The following is a 19,229-nucleotide window of genomic DNA, read 5'->3' on the forward strand; positions in this document are numbered from 1 at the left end:
AGGCAGGGTCAGCAGAGCTTTCCCTCACAGCCCTGGCTCTAGGGCTTTGGCTGGACATCCAGTAAAGCCTTCCCACACACCAGATGCAGTGAAACTCAGCTTCTGGAGGCTTGCTGGTCTAATGCATTCCTCCCAGCCAGCTACCCACCCCCCTTCCCAGGCTTGAGTCAGCACCTAGGCTGGGCCCTGCTCAAGAGGGCCCTGCTCACAAGGTGATGGGGAAGGCAGCACTGCACCCCAGCAACACTGAAGGGAAGCCAAGACTCTCTCATGGGGTAGAGAGGGCAGAGCCCAGGCAGACAGATGCACTGCTACAGCAAGAGCAAGGCAGCAGCAACATAAGCCTCCCTCATCTGTGTTCTGCACAGACTCACACTGCAGGGCCAGTCACAGGTGGCAGCAGCTCTTTCCCCATCACCTGGGTTTCCAGGGTCTCTAGTCCCTGCTCTGCCACACCTCAGCTCCCTGGGATTTCTGAAAAGCAGCAGCTCCTCCTGGGCAGCTGGCCCAGGTCCCAGCCCACACCCACACTCCACCCCAGCCATTCTTTCACAGGGTGGAGCCACTTTCACAACAGGAGCCTTGACACATTTCCTGCCCTGAGCACTGCTCTACCAGAGCACTTGGAAACAATCTGCCATCTGCTTCATCAGCACACTGCTATCACCCTCTCCCCCCAACACACAAACCTGCTACGCCAGCTGCTTCTCCCAGCCCTGCCTCCAACCGCACTAGGCAGGACCAAGGACCTGGAACAGCTTCTGAGCACAGCAAGCCAGGAAAAACAAGAGGGCAGAGCCATTTCTCCTTCTGTTGGTTTATTTGTGATAGAAGAGCAGCCCACTCTGATAGGGCCTGGCTCCTTCACCTCATCCTCAAGGCCACCAGCATGGTTTTGGTTACAGCCAGAGCAGGTGATGGGCACCAGGCCCAGCAGAGCTGCTGCACTGCCCTGCTGTAGGGCAGAGTACACCTTCACCCAGGCCCAGTTGGATCCACAGAGGCAAGAGGTGCTCACCATTACACCACAGCAGGGCACGCTACAACCACCCTCTGCTGTGCTCACGCTGCACCAGAGCAGGGCTGGTCCCAAGCAGGTGAGCCTGGGAGATGATTCTAGGGGCAATTATTGCTCAAGTCTTGAGTTTGCAGGAATGGAAGTGGTCCACGGCAAGGCTGAGCTTGTCCCCCCCTACTCTGGAGCAAGCCACCAGCTGCCATACAGGATCAGGTAAGTGTGGCTAAAGCACACACCAAGCACCCAGCCCAGGCACAGAAAGGCAAGGCAACCTGGGCTTATTGTGTGCGGGGGAGGCATTTCAGGCTGTCACAACCCCTGCTATGTACTAGGCACAGGGCATGTGTACTGTACTGGGCAGGTCTGGGCCCTCAAGTCCCATACATGCTGCCCCTACATTCTCCACAGCCACACCTGAGCACAGATACACCAGGGCAAGACCCCCCACCTGGGCACACAGGGACCAGAAGGGACATGCAGCACTGTGGCATGGAACAGGGTGGCACAAGGCATAGTAGAGCAGGAACACTCACACTTGAGCTGGCAGCAGCAAGCAACCAGGGACAAATCTGCTCATCCACACAGGCTCCGATGAGCCAGGGACGAGGAGAGGGCACCAGGACAGGGACCAGTCTCTTCTTCTTTTGGTCCTACTCAGAAGGAAATGGGCCCCAGGTAGAAGGGCCAGATGTAGGCACTTGGGGGAAGTTCCTTTGGAAACACTGGAATGGGACTGCAGCCCTGCAGCTGTGATGCAGGCAGCTGCCTCTCTGCTCAGCTACACCAAGAAACAGCATGAGCCCTCCAAGGAGCAGGAGAAGTTGCCCATGGCTGCTCAGAGCAGAGGGGCTGGGCATGCAGACAGAGGACAGCAGGGCTGGGCACAGGGGTACAACAGTCTGTAGGCACTTGACTTGGCTAGTGGCACCCAGGAGCAGGGGAACAGGTCCCAGCTGCCTCTGCCCCAGGGCTCTCATTGGCTCTGGGAGGGCCTTGCCCTCTAGTTGGCTTTGACCTTGCCGTTGGTGACAGTGCCATTCTCATGGATGCTGCTACCATTCTGCTGGGCTGCTTGCTGAGCCACCCTGGGCAACCGTTTGCCCTTGGTGTAGGACTGGTACCAAAAGTTGGAGAAGAGGATGAAGAAGATGGTCCCATAAATCCAGATGAGGTGGATGAAGATGGGGAACTGGTACTGGCAGCTGGGCATGAAGTAATACTGGGAGATGTGGACGGAGACAATCACGAACTGTGCCTGGGAGCAAGGCAGAGCAGGGACAAGTTATTCATGGGAGCAAGGTCAGGGATCCCACTAAACACCTTCTTTCTAAATGAAAGCAATAGGCTCCTTTCCCACTCTGAAGCAGAGGTCCTTATGGTGAGGCACAGTCAGCAGGAGCTAGAAGAGGCTGGCACAAGCATGTGCCTCTCACCCTCCCAACGTGGCTGCAGCCCAGGGGCAACAGGCTGAACAGCACGCACTCCCCGACCAGGCTGGTAGGGGCTATCAGAGGCCTATGGCAGGCCAGAGCTGCTAGAAACCCAGAGTGAGAGGCTGCAGAAGAGAAAACTAGAGCTGCTGGCTGCACCCTTCATAGGTACAAAGGCTGGGCTGCCCCTCACATCAGAGGCTGAGAGCACATGCTCTGCTCCACAGCACAGACTCACCAGCTGGATGGCCGTGATGTGCTTCTTCCACCACAGGTATTTCTGAAAGGCAGGTCCTGCTGCTGAGAGCCCATAGTAGAAGTACATGACAACATGCACCATGGAATTGATCATGGCATGGAATGAGCCCATTCCCCCTGTTAAGACAGATTTTCATTAGCATAAGTCAATCCTCCACAGCAGTTAGCACTACAAGGAGCTCCTAAGAACCCAGCAGGGCTAAAACACCCTTCTCAGCATGCTGGCACTAACCCAGCTAACCCCTTTCCCCCAAGCTGTGAGCCCAGTTTTCATCTTACCTGGACCAAACTTTGCTCCCCACCACCAGCTCCAAGGCAGAACAGAGTGGTGGAAGAGGTGCAGGAATGTGACCTGTTCATTCTTCTTCCGCAGGACAAAGATCACCTGCAATGAAAGCCCAACAGCATTAAGGACCTGCAGCCCTGGGAGCAGCTGGAGTAGGCTGGACCACTAATTCACACATTAGGTCACTCCACAGCTTCCAGAGCTGTAACATGCCAACAGTGGCTTTGCATTAGCCCAGAGTGGCCTCCTTGGCAGTGATGCCAGACAGAAGCACTGCCAGGTCAGACTGGAAGGGCTGAAGAAAGCACCTACCCCAGCACAGTGCCCCAACTCCCTGCCCAGCAAGCAGTGACGAGGTCTCCTCAGTAACTCACTCACCGTGTCTGTCAGTTCGATGAACTTGGAGAAGACAAAGAGCCAAGCAACACTCACCATCTGTAACAGAAAAGGTTAACATTAGAGACCCACCTCACCCTGAGCATGCCCAGTGACCAAGGGTCTCCATACGCCCAGTAACCCTGGGGTGAAATTAAGAGGCAGGGACTGTAAGGCCTCTGCCTCAGGAGAGGCAGGTAGCTGTGACCTTGCTGTCCAAACACAAGCACTAAAGACCATCCCCACTTATTGCAAGAGGGATGAGAACTCACCCTGAGGGCCTTGGGGTCCTGCGAGAAGTCCACAGGGTCACATTGCCAGGTGTACCCAGTAAGCCACCCTGCCATCAGGAACTGCAACAAGAGCATCATCAGGGTGAGGCCCAACACATCACCCCTGCTTCAAGCCCTGCGCAGAACAGCAGGGAACAGCTTGCAAAAGGGCTCCCCATCACCCACACAGCCTGCATGAACTGCATCATGTATGCCACACAAAGCCTACTGTCAACAACTCACCTCATAGACTATGTAAAGTGAGAGTCCCACCAGAAAGAAGTTGTATAGCACCATGAACTTCTTCAGGTTTAAAGGCTTCCTGTTGGCCATTAGCCGGGGACCCAAGGATAATACGAAGTAGACATATCCCAGAAGGATGCCCAACACAAGGAATGGGGACTGCATCAGTGGATAATCAGCAATGCGGGGGTCTGCGGAGAGAGATGCAATGCAGGGCAGTTAGCATCCACACCCCAGTCTGCTGCCAGCAATGCTACTGCCAGAGTGGAGGCAAAGACATGGCTATCCTGTTCTCCCAGGACAGGAATCCAGGTAGGGGAGGGGCAGTCAGGGAGCAGAGGCTGGTGAAGCCAGCCAAACTCAGTAAGGTACAGCCTGAAGCCATGCTGCAGGGCAGCCTGAAGGCTTGCTGCCCAGGAGGGTACAAGTGTCCCAAAAGGCCCTGCACAGGGACTGATGCAAGACAATCTCATAACAGCCAGCCCAAAAACCCCAGGGCTGCCTCTGTATCAGGGCAGGGTGGGGGGGGGCAGTTAGATCCAGACTGCGAATGACAGACCACCCCCCTGTGCCCATGGTAGTAAGGCATGTAGTGCCACTTGCCCTGCAGCTGAGCAGAGTCAAATACTCACCTGCTTTCTTCATGAAGTCCTGATACATGGTCACAATCCCCTCCATGGTGGTGGCAGTATCTCTGTGGAGAGAGGAAGGGCAGATCAGGCAGCTGTCTTCCCAGGAAGGCACCCTGCAGAGCACAGCCCTGCAGATCAGCAAGTCTCATGCATGGCTTCAGAGCTACAGTCATGTGTATCTGGCCAACATTCCTCTCAGCTGATCACACACCAGCATCCACTTTCCAGTTGAGCCACATGCTCCCTATTTCTCACTGAGCCTGGCCCCGTCTCCCCACCTCTGCTGCAAACTCCACCATCCACCACCAGCAGTCTTTCCAAGGCAGGATCCTAACACTTCAAGCCAGCCAGGAAAGCTTACCAACCTCAGAGCCATATCTCCAGCCCCTTAGTCTTGCTCCCACAGTACAGGCTCGAGCATTATCACCCACAACCACTATGATACTGCCAACAACCTTGCCACCCATACCCACTGCTCTGCCTGACCCTGGTGCAAGGTCTCCAAGGGAGATGCACAGCCAGCCCACACTCTCCACAGAGCAGCACCTTTATGATCAGTTTTGGGCTCCTGCCCACCAATCCCCACTAGAGAAGCAACATAGCACCAATGGCAGACTCACTGCATGAGGAAGGAAAGCCATCGGTTCAGAAACAGACACTAGTTTCTGGTGTGAGAGTTCCTGGTTTCATATCTTGCACAAAACCCTCCTGACAAGAGCTACCACCTCATAACCCGTCACTTCAGTGGCTAGGTACATCCTACTTGGCAATGACATTTCCACACTCCCTCCAGACAGGGGACAGTATCCCCAGGTACTGGAGAAAGTTGCAGGAGAAGGATATAAGGCTGCAAACAGGACTGGTACTCCCCACACTTACTCAGCCTCACTTAGAACACACATCAGACAGCAATCCAGATAGACACTCTCCATAACAGCAGGAAGGGCCCAGGCTCTTGCTGCCACAGGCACATTTGAGACACCCTCACCCAGCACCCTGTGCTCCCCAACTTTTCTCCAGCCCACAGGACACCAGAGCAGCAGGAAGGGAGGCAGAGCACAGGCCCAGCCTCACCTGACTCACCCATCTGCAAGGGAGGCATTCCCCACAGCTGCTATCAGACACTCCACCTACCCCTTCCTCCAGGAAGGTGCACAGGAATCACTGCCCACACACAGGCCTGGGAAAACAGGCCCCCAGCCCAGTCTCCCCAGAAAGTTTATTGCTGCTGCCACCAGAAAGCACACAGCCTCTCCTAGACCAGCAGCCGGAAGGCTGAAGCTACAGTAACCTTCTTCCCAGTAAGGTCCCAGCTGGGAATATCCAGCAGCCCCTGCCACCTCAAGCCCTCACCAGCCAGCAGCATCATCCCTCCTTCAGCTTCACAGCAAGAGCTCAGCAAAGTGCTCTTTGCGCTAGCTGGGACCCAGGCAGCACAGCAGCAGACACTACCTGTCTAGTGCTACCAAGCACCTACATGACAGGCTTTGCTGGCAGCACTCTTCACAGGGGCCCGGCACACATCATTCCAGCTCACTGTTCTCCGCAAATCACTTTAGTGTAGCAACAGTGCTGGCTCTGTGCCTGCCCAGTCATACCCTGTGTGCTCCGACGAACTGGGGAGTGCCACCCAACCTCTCTGCAACAGCAGTGGGGTGGAACAGGTCTCCCCCTTCACCCCCCAGAAGTACCCATCCCTCCAAGCAGAGCTCCTGCACAGCCGTGCACACCAGGGAGAGCCCAAGTTTTGCTGTGCTTCAGAAAGCACAGAAGGCAGCTCGAGCAATAGGGCAAAGCCCACGAAGATCCCCACACCTCAGGAACACCAGCAGCAGAACAGATGCTCACCTTCCCAACCCAAGGTTTCAAGGGGTTTAATTGCAAGTAATACTCACTTGTAGTGTCACCGTGACACAAGCAATATTTAAGGTCCTGGGTACTGCCAAGATTATCCACCCTCCACATGCAGCAGAGGCCAAAAAAGCGTAGCAAGAACTATAGCATCTCTGAGAGCCACTCAAGGCACCAGCTGTGGGAAACGCAGTAAGTACAAGTTCTGAAAGCTGCTGAGCTTTACGCTGCTTTAATGGCTAAGAGCAAGCTCCAAACTTGTCTGTCTAGTTTCAACTTTCAACCACTACATCCAGCTACACCTTTATTTGCTAGATTGAGGAGCCCTCAAGAGTTAGTTCCCAGCACAGGTACCTGACTATTCAAGCTCTGTGTTTATCTTATCAATCTGAATGAGTCAGCCTTACTACAGGTCTAGGGCAGAGACAAAACTCCTGTGGAGCACTGGCCTATTTTGGGGAGGCTAGGATGAGAAGATAGTATCAGTCGCCCACAAGCTCAGAGCTCTATCACACTTCAGGGAAACACTTGAGCTCAGGCACTATGGATTACTTTGCTGACCCTGATGCCAGCAAGGCTCTAGCACCACTGACCAATTAGGACCCCAGGTCAAAACAACTTGGGGTCCCAGGACACTGGGGACTTGGGCAAGAAGACTCACACACAGTTTTGCCCTGACAGACCTGCTGAAAGCTGCACAGAGCACAAAGAAGACAAGGGTCATCCTGGCAGCAGCCCTGAACCCAGACAACTATCCGCCCAAGCAGTGGGAAAATGCCACTGCAACACAACACTAGCACAGAAGTCCCCACTTGTGTGAACAGCTACAAGTCCCTCTTATTGCTGCGCCTTGTGAAGCACCTCCAGCACTTCTACAGCCATACATGCCACAGGAAGAGGGGAGGCATTGGACTTGTCCTGGTGCTTGCCCAGAGGCATTTCAGGACTTCTACCAGGGCAGAACTATCAGGATTATGCTACTGGCCCTTATGAAAAGGGCCTATGTGTTTTCCACAGCTTCCCTAGGCAGAATAACATCCTGCTGCACTCAGCTAAGAGAGCAACCACATCTCCAGGGAACCCCTGAGGCCTTCAGGTCTTTGCAAGACCTGTCATCCACACTAGCGTGCTACATGGTCCTGCATTAGACAGTGTGCCTTGCTCCATGAGCAGATGCAGGTATGTCTCACCCTCCTCTGTCTCCCAAGGGGCAGCCACTGGCCTTGAGGTGTTGGCAATTGAGCTGCAAAGGGGGAGCTGTAGAGCAGGCCCAAGCACTACCCTCACTAAGCAGGAGGATACAAAGTGAACTGGCCTGCCTGAGCCACAATGGCTCCATGCCAGCCCTTCTGCTGCAGCCAGGCATTTTTCAGCACAGAGCAGCAAGTGTCTGGGAACCTGAACTCACCCCTGCCATTTCCTCTGTGCACAACACCAGCACTTCATGTCCCTCTGCACTTTGAGAAGGGTTCACCATCCAGCCAGGCATCCGCTCTTACGACCCTCCACACTACACTGCACATCACAATGCAGATGTTTACAGCTCAGCAGGGGAGACAGTTAATCTCCTTTGACTCCTCCTGGATCCTGATCCTCTTGGGCAAGGAACTGGGAGGAGATGGGGAACCCAAAGCTGAGCCTTCAACAGCTGAAGAGAAGTCAAGCAGACAGGTCCAAGCATCTCAAAGCACCAAGAACCCTTGGGGCTCAAACACACCCTGCACAATACCTAGAGACCTTGCAACACATCTTCTTCCACCTCTCACCAACTGGGAGTCACTTCCCCATCTCAGCGAGAAAGTTCCCACTGTTTGTAAACCAGAGCACCAGGCCACATTCTGTCCCAGTAGCCAACATCAAGGATTAGATACTTGCTTACGCCAGGCAATGTGCAGACTGCTTATTTCCAACAAGCTATACAGCTAATTAGTGCAACTTCAGCAAGAACAGCAAGGCCCTTTATAACCCACCCCAGCAGCCCAAGAGTAGTCAGACCACAGCACTGCGAACTGCAACACTGACAGAGACCAGAGCTCAATCCAGTTTTGTTAACAGCCTCACAGAGCACATCTCTCCCCACACAGTAGCCACCTGCAAGGAACAGACTCAGCCCCAGCCATCCAACACCCAACACTCCTACCCCATCAGCATTCGAGTTACAAATCAGTCCTGTAATAAGAAAGCAAGCCACCCTAATCTCCCCACTAGTTTAATTACAGGCAGCACCAAAACAGTCTGGTAGGTGGATGCAGAGCTGTCACCCCCAGGAGGGCTGGCACAGGGCCCTTGCTGAACTGGCTAAAGCAGGCCTGGCCTCTATGGGGCTCCCAAGGGAGCAGCAACCCTCAAAGGTCAGGAGATAACCAGCTGGCCAGAGATGAAACCAACCGTCATCCCTGACCTACAAGCTGGCAGCAAGGCTTGCTGCCCGATGCAGCTCTGAGCTCCACAGTCTCCCAGGAAGAGGCATCTCCTCAGCCAGCTCCCCACCACAGCACCTGCCCAGCTTCCTGGAGCTCCAGAAAGTCATTGCAGGGTCCAGCAAAGCCTGCATGGAGCTCCATGCACCCAGGGAGCATGTTTCCCAGCAGAGCTATGGGGACCAGTGGTTTAGAAGCATCTGCTAGCAGCAGCTGTTGCTGTGGACGAGTGGGACTGACCAACCTAGGGACTGGTAGCCGCTGACCAGGCACAGACAGGGCTCCAAACAGCACACTGTGGCTGGCACTTCAAACTGTCACCAAGAGCTGTGAGTCACAGCTCCAGAAGAAGCTTTCCTGAGCTTATGCACAAGTGAATCTCGGAAGAAAAGGAGCACAAAGTCACATCTGCCCTGAACAACACACAAGCAGCAAGGCAGACAGAGCAAGATGAAAGGGAGAAGCTTGGCCAGCCCTGAGCAGCAGCAGCACCACCATCTTCATGAAATCCACAGCAGGATTGTTCCAAGGCTGAAGTTTACTGTGAAGCAGAGAAAAATGGATTTGTCTCTCCTCCTTCTGCCACTCTGCACCCAGGTGAGAGGGGCCTGTAACCAGCCAGTGCATGCTTGCTTCACACACAGCATTTCAGGACACCAGCTCAAGCATATACAGCAGAGAACACTCAATAGAAGAGCTGTATTCAAGTACATCTGCATTACTGGTAACAATTTCAGCCATCCCACTGAAGACTCACTTAAAGCACTGTAGTCCACACGCTACTAAAGTCACAGTTTTCCCTCAGGAGAAAAATCACAGCCTAAGAAAATGCCTGTGCATCAGTTTACAGGGCACACAAGACCAGTCTGGCAGCAGAGCACAAGCTGCTGTTTCATGTGTGGAAAGCCATACCAGCAGATTAGGGCAGAGCAGGAAAGTAGAGCTCTCCTGGTCTGGCATTTCAGCTTTGAGGACTCAAGACAGACTCTCTGATCAAAGTCAGAAGACAACTAGTCCCAGAACTCTCAGCCCACATTATAGCTACACAGTCTACAAGGCAACTTCATGCTAACACCACCAGATAAGTTTTCCTACTTGAATCACATGTATTGTCACTTCCTCTGGGTCAGCTACTTCATGCCAAGTGTCAAAGGACATGGCTAACAGCCTGCCACCATATGCTCTGCATCAGCATACTTTGAAGGCAGTATAGGATGACTGCGTTCAGAAAGAAGAGATGTAAACTCTCAAACCCTTGATAGCAACAGCTCTTGCAAGAGCTGCCTCTGCCGCTGGTGCAGGAGGCATGCTGGCTCCAAGGAGCAGGAAGTGACCTACCTGAAGTTGAGGAGTTTCCCCATCTTCACCAAGTGTGTGTTCATACCCTACCACTATCTCACACAGTGGCTGTGAAACCCTGAGGCCTTTGGATAGCATCCTGTAAACAGAGATTAAGCTCTCCCCTTCCCATGCTTGCTGGAAGCAGGGAAGACAGAGAGGAGACTCCCAGATTAGCAAGCAAGCTCTGCAGAGCCTGGGCAGCCAGTGTGGCGCCCTGAAAGCTTTCAGGAGAAGGAACAAGTCCACCTCAATAGGTTACTTGGAACCTTGTACCAAAACCAAGGCAGGTAATTAGACTTCAAGGTCCCACAAGAGCATATGTTGCAGTAAAAGGTCTATATGCACAGCACACAGTGTTTTTTCAGGGACAGCACCTCCCCAAGCTGATCAGGCAAGCTGTTAGAGTAGTTTTACTCCTTATCACATACAACACTGATGGCTGCGTATTCAGGGCACTGGTATCGGTAGAGATGAGAGCAGTCAGGGAAAAGGCAACATTAGGCAGAAAGTCTGACATAGCAAGGAACAAAGGAATAAAGTAGTGAATGAAGAAAAGAACAGAGGGTGGTGTGTTTACAGAAGTGGAAAATAAGGTATTTCCTTTCCAAGCTAAGCACAGAGCTGTGTCCACTCCTTCACACAGCACCAGGTGAGTGGGAAAGGAGGTGGAGATGGCTGGGCTCCCTCTCTGAAGTGATGGTACCCAGCAGCCCCCCAGGGTGCACAGGAGAGCACTCAGGAAAGACAGAACTAAGCAGGTGACAGAGGAGGACAGGCAGGGTTAGACCAAGCAGGACTGGCTCCCAACACCTGCTTCTATATATAGGTCAAGCCTTCCAAAGCCCTCTAGCAGAGGAGCACAGAGCAACCCTATCTGGAGGTGGGACAGGGCATTCATCTCTGTGGTTTTAATCATTATGCAAGCGCCTCACTACAAGGCTTCACCTCTGTTCCCACAGCAGTGTCTGTAATCATTACCCAGTAATGATTACTGTGCTCTGTCCCATCCAGGCCTGTGCATTAATTGGACAGGCATACCAAAACGAGATGGACATTAAAAGTCTACAACACAAGATGCAGAAAGGAAAGACTCCTAAAATGCCTCCAACAGCTCTATCTGGATAATTCAAGAAGCTCAAGTGTGAACCCAGAGCCGCTTCTCATTGAGACAAGGGGTCACTGCCTGGTACTCACCATGACATCTTCTTTAGAACTCCACTACCCTCTGCACCAAGAAGGCACTGCAGTCACACAACCATCTTCTAACAAGGGAGGCTCTCTGACAATACTAAAGACATCAGACTCCAGCATCACAGTGTATGTACCACAGGCCCCAAAAGGCATAAGGCTTAATAGATACCACCTTTAACAAGGTTCACAGCCCTCCAACACAAAAAAAAAAGGAAGCATTAGGCCTGAATATCTCCACACAGATACAGATGGACCACTCAGAGCCAGGGCTGTTGCTCCCACTGCTTGTCCTGTACAGACAGGGAAAGCTTCTCAGGGTTAATGTAGAAGCAGCACAAGATATAAATCTGTATGTATACAGGGCAAATCTATTAACAAACCGTGAGAGCAAGCTAGCTGATCTGATCCACAGGGCATGAGCACTCCTTGCAGCAAGGTTGGAGAACTTGCTGCCACAGTGAAAGCTTACCACCCTGAGCCATCCCACAGGGAAGAACCCACCAGAAATTAAATACCCTGTGAGACGCTAAGGGAAATCAAGAACCATCAGACCCAGTCACCACCTCCACCAGCCCCAAGCCACTACAGTCTCAGATAGCATCCAAACACAGGCCTGCTGGTGGGGAGCTGGCTGTGGCAGCTGCAATATGTCATCTGAGCAACAGCAGCCCCACAGCTCCTGCAGGGAAGAGCTCTGGCTCCTGGGGACAGGCTCCTCCCTGTAGGAGCCCAGGCTGCCTCACCTGTTTGACTGGCAAGAACCTGACTTTCCAGCCCAAGTACTCCCACCATCTGACAGCCAGTAGGGCACAAGCTAGCACAAATCCAATAGGAAAGCACAGAAACACAGAAGATCTCTTGGGCCACCACAGGCACCACTCCCAATACCTCCTGCAAGCTTCTTCCTAAAGGAAGTATCTCAGCCTGAGTGTTGACTGTGTTGTAACCCCAGCAGAAAAGGGGAAAGCCTTCACCGACAACCTTCAAGGACAGTGCCAAGCCAAGCATGCAGCAATGCACCCACTTCTGACACCAGCTTCAGAGCTTCCTGGGGGTGCAAAGCTTTTATCCAACAGGAGAGAAAGGAGATACTATGCACCTCAAATAAGCTTTTATTTTCACCTCCAAAACATGGTGTGAAACACCTCTATGTCAAAGTTCTTACTCTCCTAGCCTGAGTTTTAACAGTACTTTCTATCATATTACATTTCTGCCCTGAAGGACCATATAATTCCCCGCCCCGGCAACTAACAGACTTGCAGGAAACAGAGGTGAGAATATGATGCAGGGCAGGACTGTGGAGGCCCAGGCTGCGTGGGTGGCATGGCTTAGTCCCCACAGCAAGAAGATGCTGCAACAGCTGGCATCATGCTACTTCTCAAAAGAACAGGCTGTCAGCAGCAGCTGACACCCATGAGCTAGAGGGGCTTCCCAGGATAGAGATAAGACACAGCAGTCTCAGTCAAGCCCCAAGGGCTCAGACAATTGTTTGACTCTCTAAACCATCCTCAAGAAGCTGTCCAGCAGGTCTGGTGGGAAGGTCAGTTCCATCCAGCTAGGAATCTGCCCTGGCTGCATTCTGGCAAAACAAAAGGTGGTCAATTTGGGGAGGCACAGCAGGATGGATGCACTGCTGCACAGGCAATCCTGTCCTCCAAGAGGGGAAGAGATGCTCTGAGGAAGACACAGCCTGGGCACTGAGGCATACAGACTGCTCTCCAAAGCCTCCCCTCCTGTCACAATCAATGCCCGTGTATTTATGCTGTCTCATTTAGCCTGTTGCAGAGATCAAAAAGAAGCAGCTTTCCTAACTGCCTCTTCATTACAAGAGAGGAACAGGCCCACATAAGAGACCTACAGACCAAGTCCAGTACTGCCTGTGGAAGGTCAGATGAGCATTTGGCCATGGTTATTAAACCTGCAGTTGCCCAGCAAGTGCAGAAACCCTGTGCACGACCGCACATCAGCCCGAGGTAAGTCTGCAGCCAAGCTACTGCTGCCACCAGGAGGGTGACAGGGACCTCCTCCTCCTCCCACCAGCGTTCCAGAGCAAGAGCCAGAGGGAGGCCAAGCACCTACACCAGTCAGCACTCAAAGATCACATTGTGTCGCAGCAGCGGGGGAGGCCTGGTACTGCCACCCTGTCCGGAGGAGGAGGGAAGAGCCATCTCAATGGTACATTGATGCTGAGGGCTGTGTAGGAGAAAGCTCTCTGGCCACCGCGCAGCTAGCGCCACTGCCGGAGGCTGCTCTCGCCCTGCCACAGCAAACCACAGCCCGTTCAACATCCCCGCGGTTCTCAGACAGGGGCGAACCCACCGGCCACACCGCGATGGAGGGTGCTGGGAAGCCAAGCACAGCCAGGGTCCCCGGGCAGCGCCCCAAACGGGCCTTACTCCCACCCCCAGCGAGGCGGCTCCAGCGCCGGCCCCAGGGCGCGCTGAGCCCCGCAGGGACCCCCTCCCGCCGCGCCCCCGCCCGCCAGCGGGAAGCGCGGGCAGCTCTGGGCAGGGCCTCGGGGTGTGGCGCCGCCGGGGCCTACCGCCGCTCCGGGCCCCGGAAGCGCCGTGCCGCGGCCCGGACGAGCGCCGGCCCGGCCGCCAACGGAGAGCCCGTACGGCCGGGCCCGGGGCTGCGGGGAAGGGCCGCTGCCTGACACCCCGGCGGCGGCTGGCCCCGGGGAGGCCCCGCACCGCCGCCGGGAGGACTGGGCGGGGGGGTCAGCGGTTAAACCCCGGCCGCGGCCTGCCCCACTGGAAGGGCAGATCAGGGCCAGCCAGAGCTGCCCCCAGCCCCACCAGAGGCACCACCACAGCAATCCCAATAAGGGGATTGGGATCCCCTGAAGCTGCGCAGCCACTAGATCTTGACCGGGAGAGAAAACAAGCCCCTGGCCGAGGGCCCATCTCTGCTAGCAGCACGGAGGCAGCCCGGGCACAGCCGGAACCCTGCCCCCAGCATGGCCACTGGGCAAAGATCTACCAGTCCAGAGGCCAGGGTGGTTGTGCCCTGGCACACAACTAGCAAGCAGAAACAGTCCTCCCTCCTGGCAGGCTGGAAAAGCATCCCAAGCACCTCACTGAGACAGTAGACAGTGGGTGGCTCTGGCATACAGCTGCCCCAAAGGAGGGCAGCCCATCTGCGGGAAGGGAATTATGTCCCTTCCCTGGGCACCTCAGAGGGTGCTCTGGGGCAGCAGCACCAGGCCAGGTGCTCTCGGGAGCACTGCAGCTCCTCACACCATCAGGACCCAGATGCTCTTAAAAAACACTTCAACAGCCCAACGTGGACTCCACTCATCTTCCTCCTTCTGACATAGGCAAGCTTGCACACCAATGGCCTGTCACAAGGATCCACACTGCTATTATAGTTATTCCCTCTGCCTCCAGGGGGGTGACAGCCCCCGCTAGTGCCTTCCTGCCTGGTGGCAGCCGCACCCAGCCTCACCACCTGCCAAGGCCATGTCGCAACACCCATCAGGCCACAGCCTCCCCAGACTCATCCCTCCAATGCTCTGGCAAGGGGGACACCACCCACCTCCTCCCATGCCCCAGAGCATCCCAGGTGACAGGGAACACAGGAACACACACAAGCCTCCTCCAGGCAGGTGCCAAACCCAGCACAAGGCCTGGCCGGGGCAGTGCCCACCATTCCTGACAGGCAAAGCTTCAATCCCAAAGCAGCTAAACCCCACTAAGGCCTCAGCACTCCCCTGGGAACCACCAGCCCCAGCAGGCAGGGCAGGAGCCAGCACCCGCCACCCCGGCGGGGTCATCGACCCCTCCCCTCAGCACCTACCGCTACAGCTGAGCCCGTCTCCCCCCTTCCCACGTGTTCGCAGCACCCCGCGGCCGCACCAACTCACCACCAGCCGCACCCCACTCTGCCCGCCACCACCGCTGCCCCGCCTTTAAATAGTGCTGCCCTACCCCCCTCGCCGCTGCCGATTGGCCTCGGAGGGGAGAGCTCCGCCCAGAGGGCGGAGCTCTCCCCTCCGAGGCCAATCGGCGCTGGCGCCGCGTCCCTCCCATTCTTAGCCACGCCCACCCCGGCAGCCGCCTCACGGGCCGGGGCCGCGCAGCTCCCTGACATTCTGAGGCGGGGGAGGTGTGTGTGTGCGGGCGCTGGTTTTTGGGGCGGTTTTGGCTGATTTTTAGGGGCGAGGCGGATGACTGGGAAGGCCGAAGGGGTGGAGAGGCAGCAACGGGAGGGAAAAAAAAATGGAAAATGGCTGGGAAAAGGCTGCAGATCTGGGTGGGGTGTAGGGGGGTTGGCTGGAGGGTGGTGGCAAGGGCATGAGGGAAATGGCGGAAAGAGGGCCCTGCCGTTGCTCTCACACTGACCTCTGTTTTGTCTGGTGGTCGTGAGGTGGAGCCGGTCCTGTCCAAGTCCAGTCCCATCTTGACATCTATTTCAAATGAGAGTCCCTGTCCTCCTGGGGGTTCCCCCATGGTGGCCACTGTCCACCCCAGCAGGCCAAGCAGCAGCGTGGTGGGCAGAGAGGCCCGGCAAAGCCTGGGTCACCATCTCCATCCGGGTCACTCATAGGTGGTGGTGCACACACCTTCACAAGAGCTCAGTGTCAACGGGAAACCCTTAGCTTGGATGGTTTAGGTGGGCTCTTCCAGTCCTGCACTTTTAGGAAACAACCAACTACAGATCAATAAACAAGTGGCACATAACCTCATTTTTTTTTTCCCAATGGCACCACAACAGCCACTGCCAGTATTTGGAAACACAGGACAGAAGGACACTCCAGAGACAAATCTGACTGCATGCTGTTTCCAGCACCCCTTCATCCTGTGTTTTCTTCACAGACTTATCAAGATCCATCTTAAAAAGTGGCTGGGCTTTGACTCGCACTCGTCTGATCTGAAGGCGGTTTCAGAATTCACTATTATAGTTGTTAGGAATCACCTTCTCATTTCCAGCTTAATTTGATGTACGGCCATTTGTTCCTGTGCCAATGTTGTCTTTTATCTCGCATAAGTCCTTGCCTAGGTATTTATGCTCCAATGTGTTTGTAGAGAGCAATCATCTCCCTCTCAGCCATTACACAGAAGACTAAACAAGTTTTTCCAGCGTTTTCTTACTAGCCAGCCTGTCCCTGCGCCTAATGCCATGGTAACTCTTCTGTCCATGCTGCTGTTCAAGTCTCCTGAAGATGGGTGACCAGGAGTGGTCACAGACTTTGTGCTCACTTGGAGAGAATTCCCTGTCTGGATACAGCCAGGGCAGCGTTTGCTCTTCTTAGTCTCACTTTACAGTGACAGCTCAGAGTCACTCTGTGGCCGGTTACTCCTGTAACTCCTTGTATTCAGGTGCTCACAGCTCACAAAATCCCCCAAAGGAGGTAAAGAACTACACTCCTGGTGACATTCATGCCTTTTTTTGGCGGTACAGCGTTCCTTTACTTTCCCCTACAGTTCCAATGCACCACAACATTCTGATTTCATCAGATTGCACCTACTATTTGTGCCAGTCCTTAAGGAAATCAGTTTATAAGAACATCCACGAAGTACCTCAGTTGCAACCTTCTTTGTGTCCTGATATGCTCCCTTTCACCAGGCTCTGCTTTCATCTTCACCTTAACTAGTCCTTCCCACATGAAATTCCTGTGCTCGTTTCTGCCCCACCATCTACCAAGGCTCCCACTTGGTCCCAAGGTTCCCAGCTCCTTCCCTGGAGTCCACACAGGGCCTATAGCTTTATAGAAATGATTTTTTTAACCATCAGGTTAGTCAGACATCATAGACTATATTTTATCCCACTTTCCATTTCCTGTCCATGTGCTGTGTTACTCTTTAATTGAATCCTATTAACATCAGACTGGCAGGCCTGCAGCTGTCTCGATCATTCTTCCTCCCTTGTTAAGTATAGGCATCAGTCTTATTTGCTATTCACTTCTTTTTGGTTCTCCTTTTGTTTTGCACTGTTCATCTATTTTAAGTTGATTCGTCCAATTCAGAGGAAATCTTGCTGTGTTGTTTGTCATGAAATGAGAGATCACCAGTGGATTCCTTCCCACTCCCTACTAGATACTTTTCCACCTCATATCCCACATCTCATAGTTTTCTCCAAGCATTCCTTCTGTCCTCTGGATCCACCCTTGCTGGCAGGCTTGTCAGTCTCTAACAATGAGCCCCAAATTGCACAGCCCAGCCTCTTCCTGCTATTGGAATAAATTTCCAGGTCACTCTCTTATGCTCTGGATGCAATTTCTTTCTCCTCTCTCTCAGTCCTTGACTCGTTCTCTGTTGTGTCTGCTGTCTCCACCATTTTTCCTGTGGGGTATTTGCTCTTTGGTTTTGCCTTGCTACTGCATCTTCTGTTTCTCTCCTTAATTCTCCAATACATCAAATATATATTTCCATTTTATTTTCCATTTTATTTCTCCTCTATTAGTTGGCTTTTCTTTTCACACTCACTTGCTTTGATGGGTTACCCTTGTCTGCCTGTCTACTTTTTTTTACTGCTTATGCTCAGCAGGTATTTGCAGTTCCTCGGTGTTCCCCCTTCCTACCATGTCCCCAGAGCTGCAGCAGCCTGGGCAGGGGCTCCAGCTGGTGCGAGGACCGTGGTCTGCCAGAGCACCCTAGCTGTGGGCAAGTGGATCTGGTGCAGTGCTGGCCCAGTCACGGCTAGCCAGGGGGGTGATGCAGGGTGCTCTCCTAACACTCGGGGACAGGCCTCCAGCAATCTGCTGCATGTTGTGGATCTGGGCTTCTGCTTTCTGGCCTCTTTGGAAGCAGGGCATCCCAGGCACACATAGTAAAGAAACTTCCTCAAAAATAAGGGAGATGAGGGTGAGGGAGACAAGGGCAGAGTGATGTGACCTGTTGTGTACAGCCTGATGTTCCCAAAGTGTCTGAAGAGAGACTTTTATAAATGGATAATCTTCTGATTCCACCTTGAATCCTGCCTGCGTGACCTGAAATCTGGGAGAGAAGCTGTTTGCAGCCAGCCAAGTGTGTGGCTTTGCCTGCAGTCTGGACTGCTGCACCAGAGATGATCGTGTCACATGCCTGCAGGAGGGTGTCCTTCCTGCACCAACTACTCCCGCAGCAGGCAAAGCCCTTCGGGTCATTAACTCTTCAGCTGCAATTCAGGAAATAACCTGGCTGTTGTGCTCTCAGTCACAGCAGCCTGGGCGGCACCAGGCTCCAGTCTGGGAGAACTTAAGCTCCTTCCTCCGTTGCTTACCCTGGAGAGCAACGCGCCATTTCCAGTGTAGCTTGAGTGAGAGCTTTGCTGATCCTTCTCAGCACAGAGATCCGATCAGATGGAGGTGGGTGCGTGTCTCTGCACTCCTCCTTCCTGTTGTTCCCTCCACTAGTCCCTGTCTCCTGGTTTCTCCTTGCTTCTTGCAGAGCCAGCTGCGCCTCTCTTTCTCCTTGTTGCTCTGTCTTGGTGCAAAAAGCAGGCGTGCACTAATGTAACTTGCTGAAGGCACAAAAATGGGAGCCATCATCAGTGCAGAGGATTATCAGACTATCAGATGGGAAGGTCTGGAGGAACCAAGCAATGAAAAAGGAATGAAGTTCAATGAAAGGTTATGACCTTAAGGATTAGTAACGATAATTTCTTCTGCATGTAATGTGAGATGCTGGTGCAGTTTCTCAGTGTTGCACCTTTTCTGGTGCAAGTCTTGAAGAGTGGCCTAGGATCACCATGCAGCTGCATGGGGAAAAGGGGGCTTTGAGCCCCTCCCGGTGCTACGTTTCTCAGTTTTTATGACAGAGATAGAAAGGCTTTCTGGGGAACTAAAATATCTATTTGATCATGTCTGATTTGTACAGTAAGTTTCTATTCTGTTATTCACTGAACTTATAACTATGAATTTATTTTTTAAAAATACTGAAAAAATGAACTGTGAGGTTTTTGTGGCAAAACTATTGTCATTATTCAACTT

At 53.5% G+C, this 19,229-nt stretch overlaps 1 protein-coding gene across 2 annotated transcripts; it reads right to left on the reverse strand.

Moving 5' to 3' along the window:
* Nucleotides 1–801: 801 nt before the first annotated feature.
* ELOVL1 (ELOVL fatty acid elongase 1) lies at nt 802–15,207 on the reverse strand. Of its 2 annotated transcripts, none has more exons than XM_054211348.1 (8): nt 15,183–15,207; nt 4,515–4,576; nt 3,883–4,073; nt 3,640–3,720; nt 3,371–3,427; nt 2,986–3,091; nt 2,687–2,823; nt 802–2,273 (listed from the first exon to the last, which is right to left on the reverse strand). In XM_054211348.1, exons 2-8 carry the CDS (start codon nt 4,558–4,560, stop codon nt 2,019–2,021), a joined length of 873 nt encoding a protein of 290 aa, XP_054067323.1. In that variant the 5' UTR covers nt 4,561–4,576; nt 15,183–15,207; the 3' UTR covers nt 802–2,018. The 2 variants fall into 2 exon arrangements, with proteins under 2 accessions (XP_054067323.1, XP_054067322.1); XM_054211347.1 differs by having other exon boundaries at nt 15,116–15,194.
* Nucleotides 15,208–19,229: the final 4,022 nt, after the last annotated feature.

Source organism: Rissa tridactyla, chromosome 8 (assembly GCF_028500815.1).
Source record: "Rissa tridactyla isolate bRisTri1 chromosome 8, bRisTri1.patW.cur.20221130, whole genome shotgun sequence".
NCBI classification, from domain to species: Eukaryota; Metazoa; Chordata; class Aves; order Charadriiformes; family Laridae; genus Rissa; species Rissa tridactyla.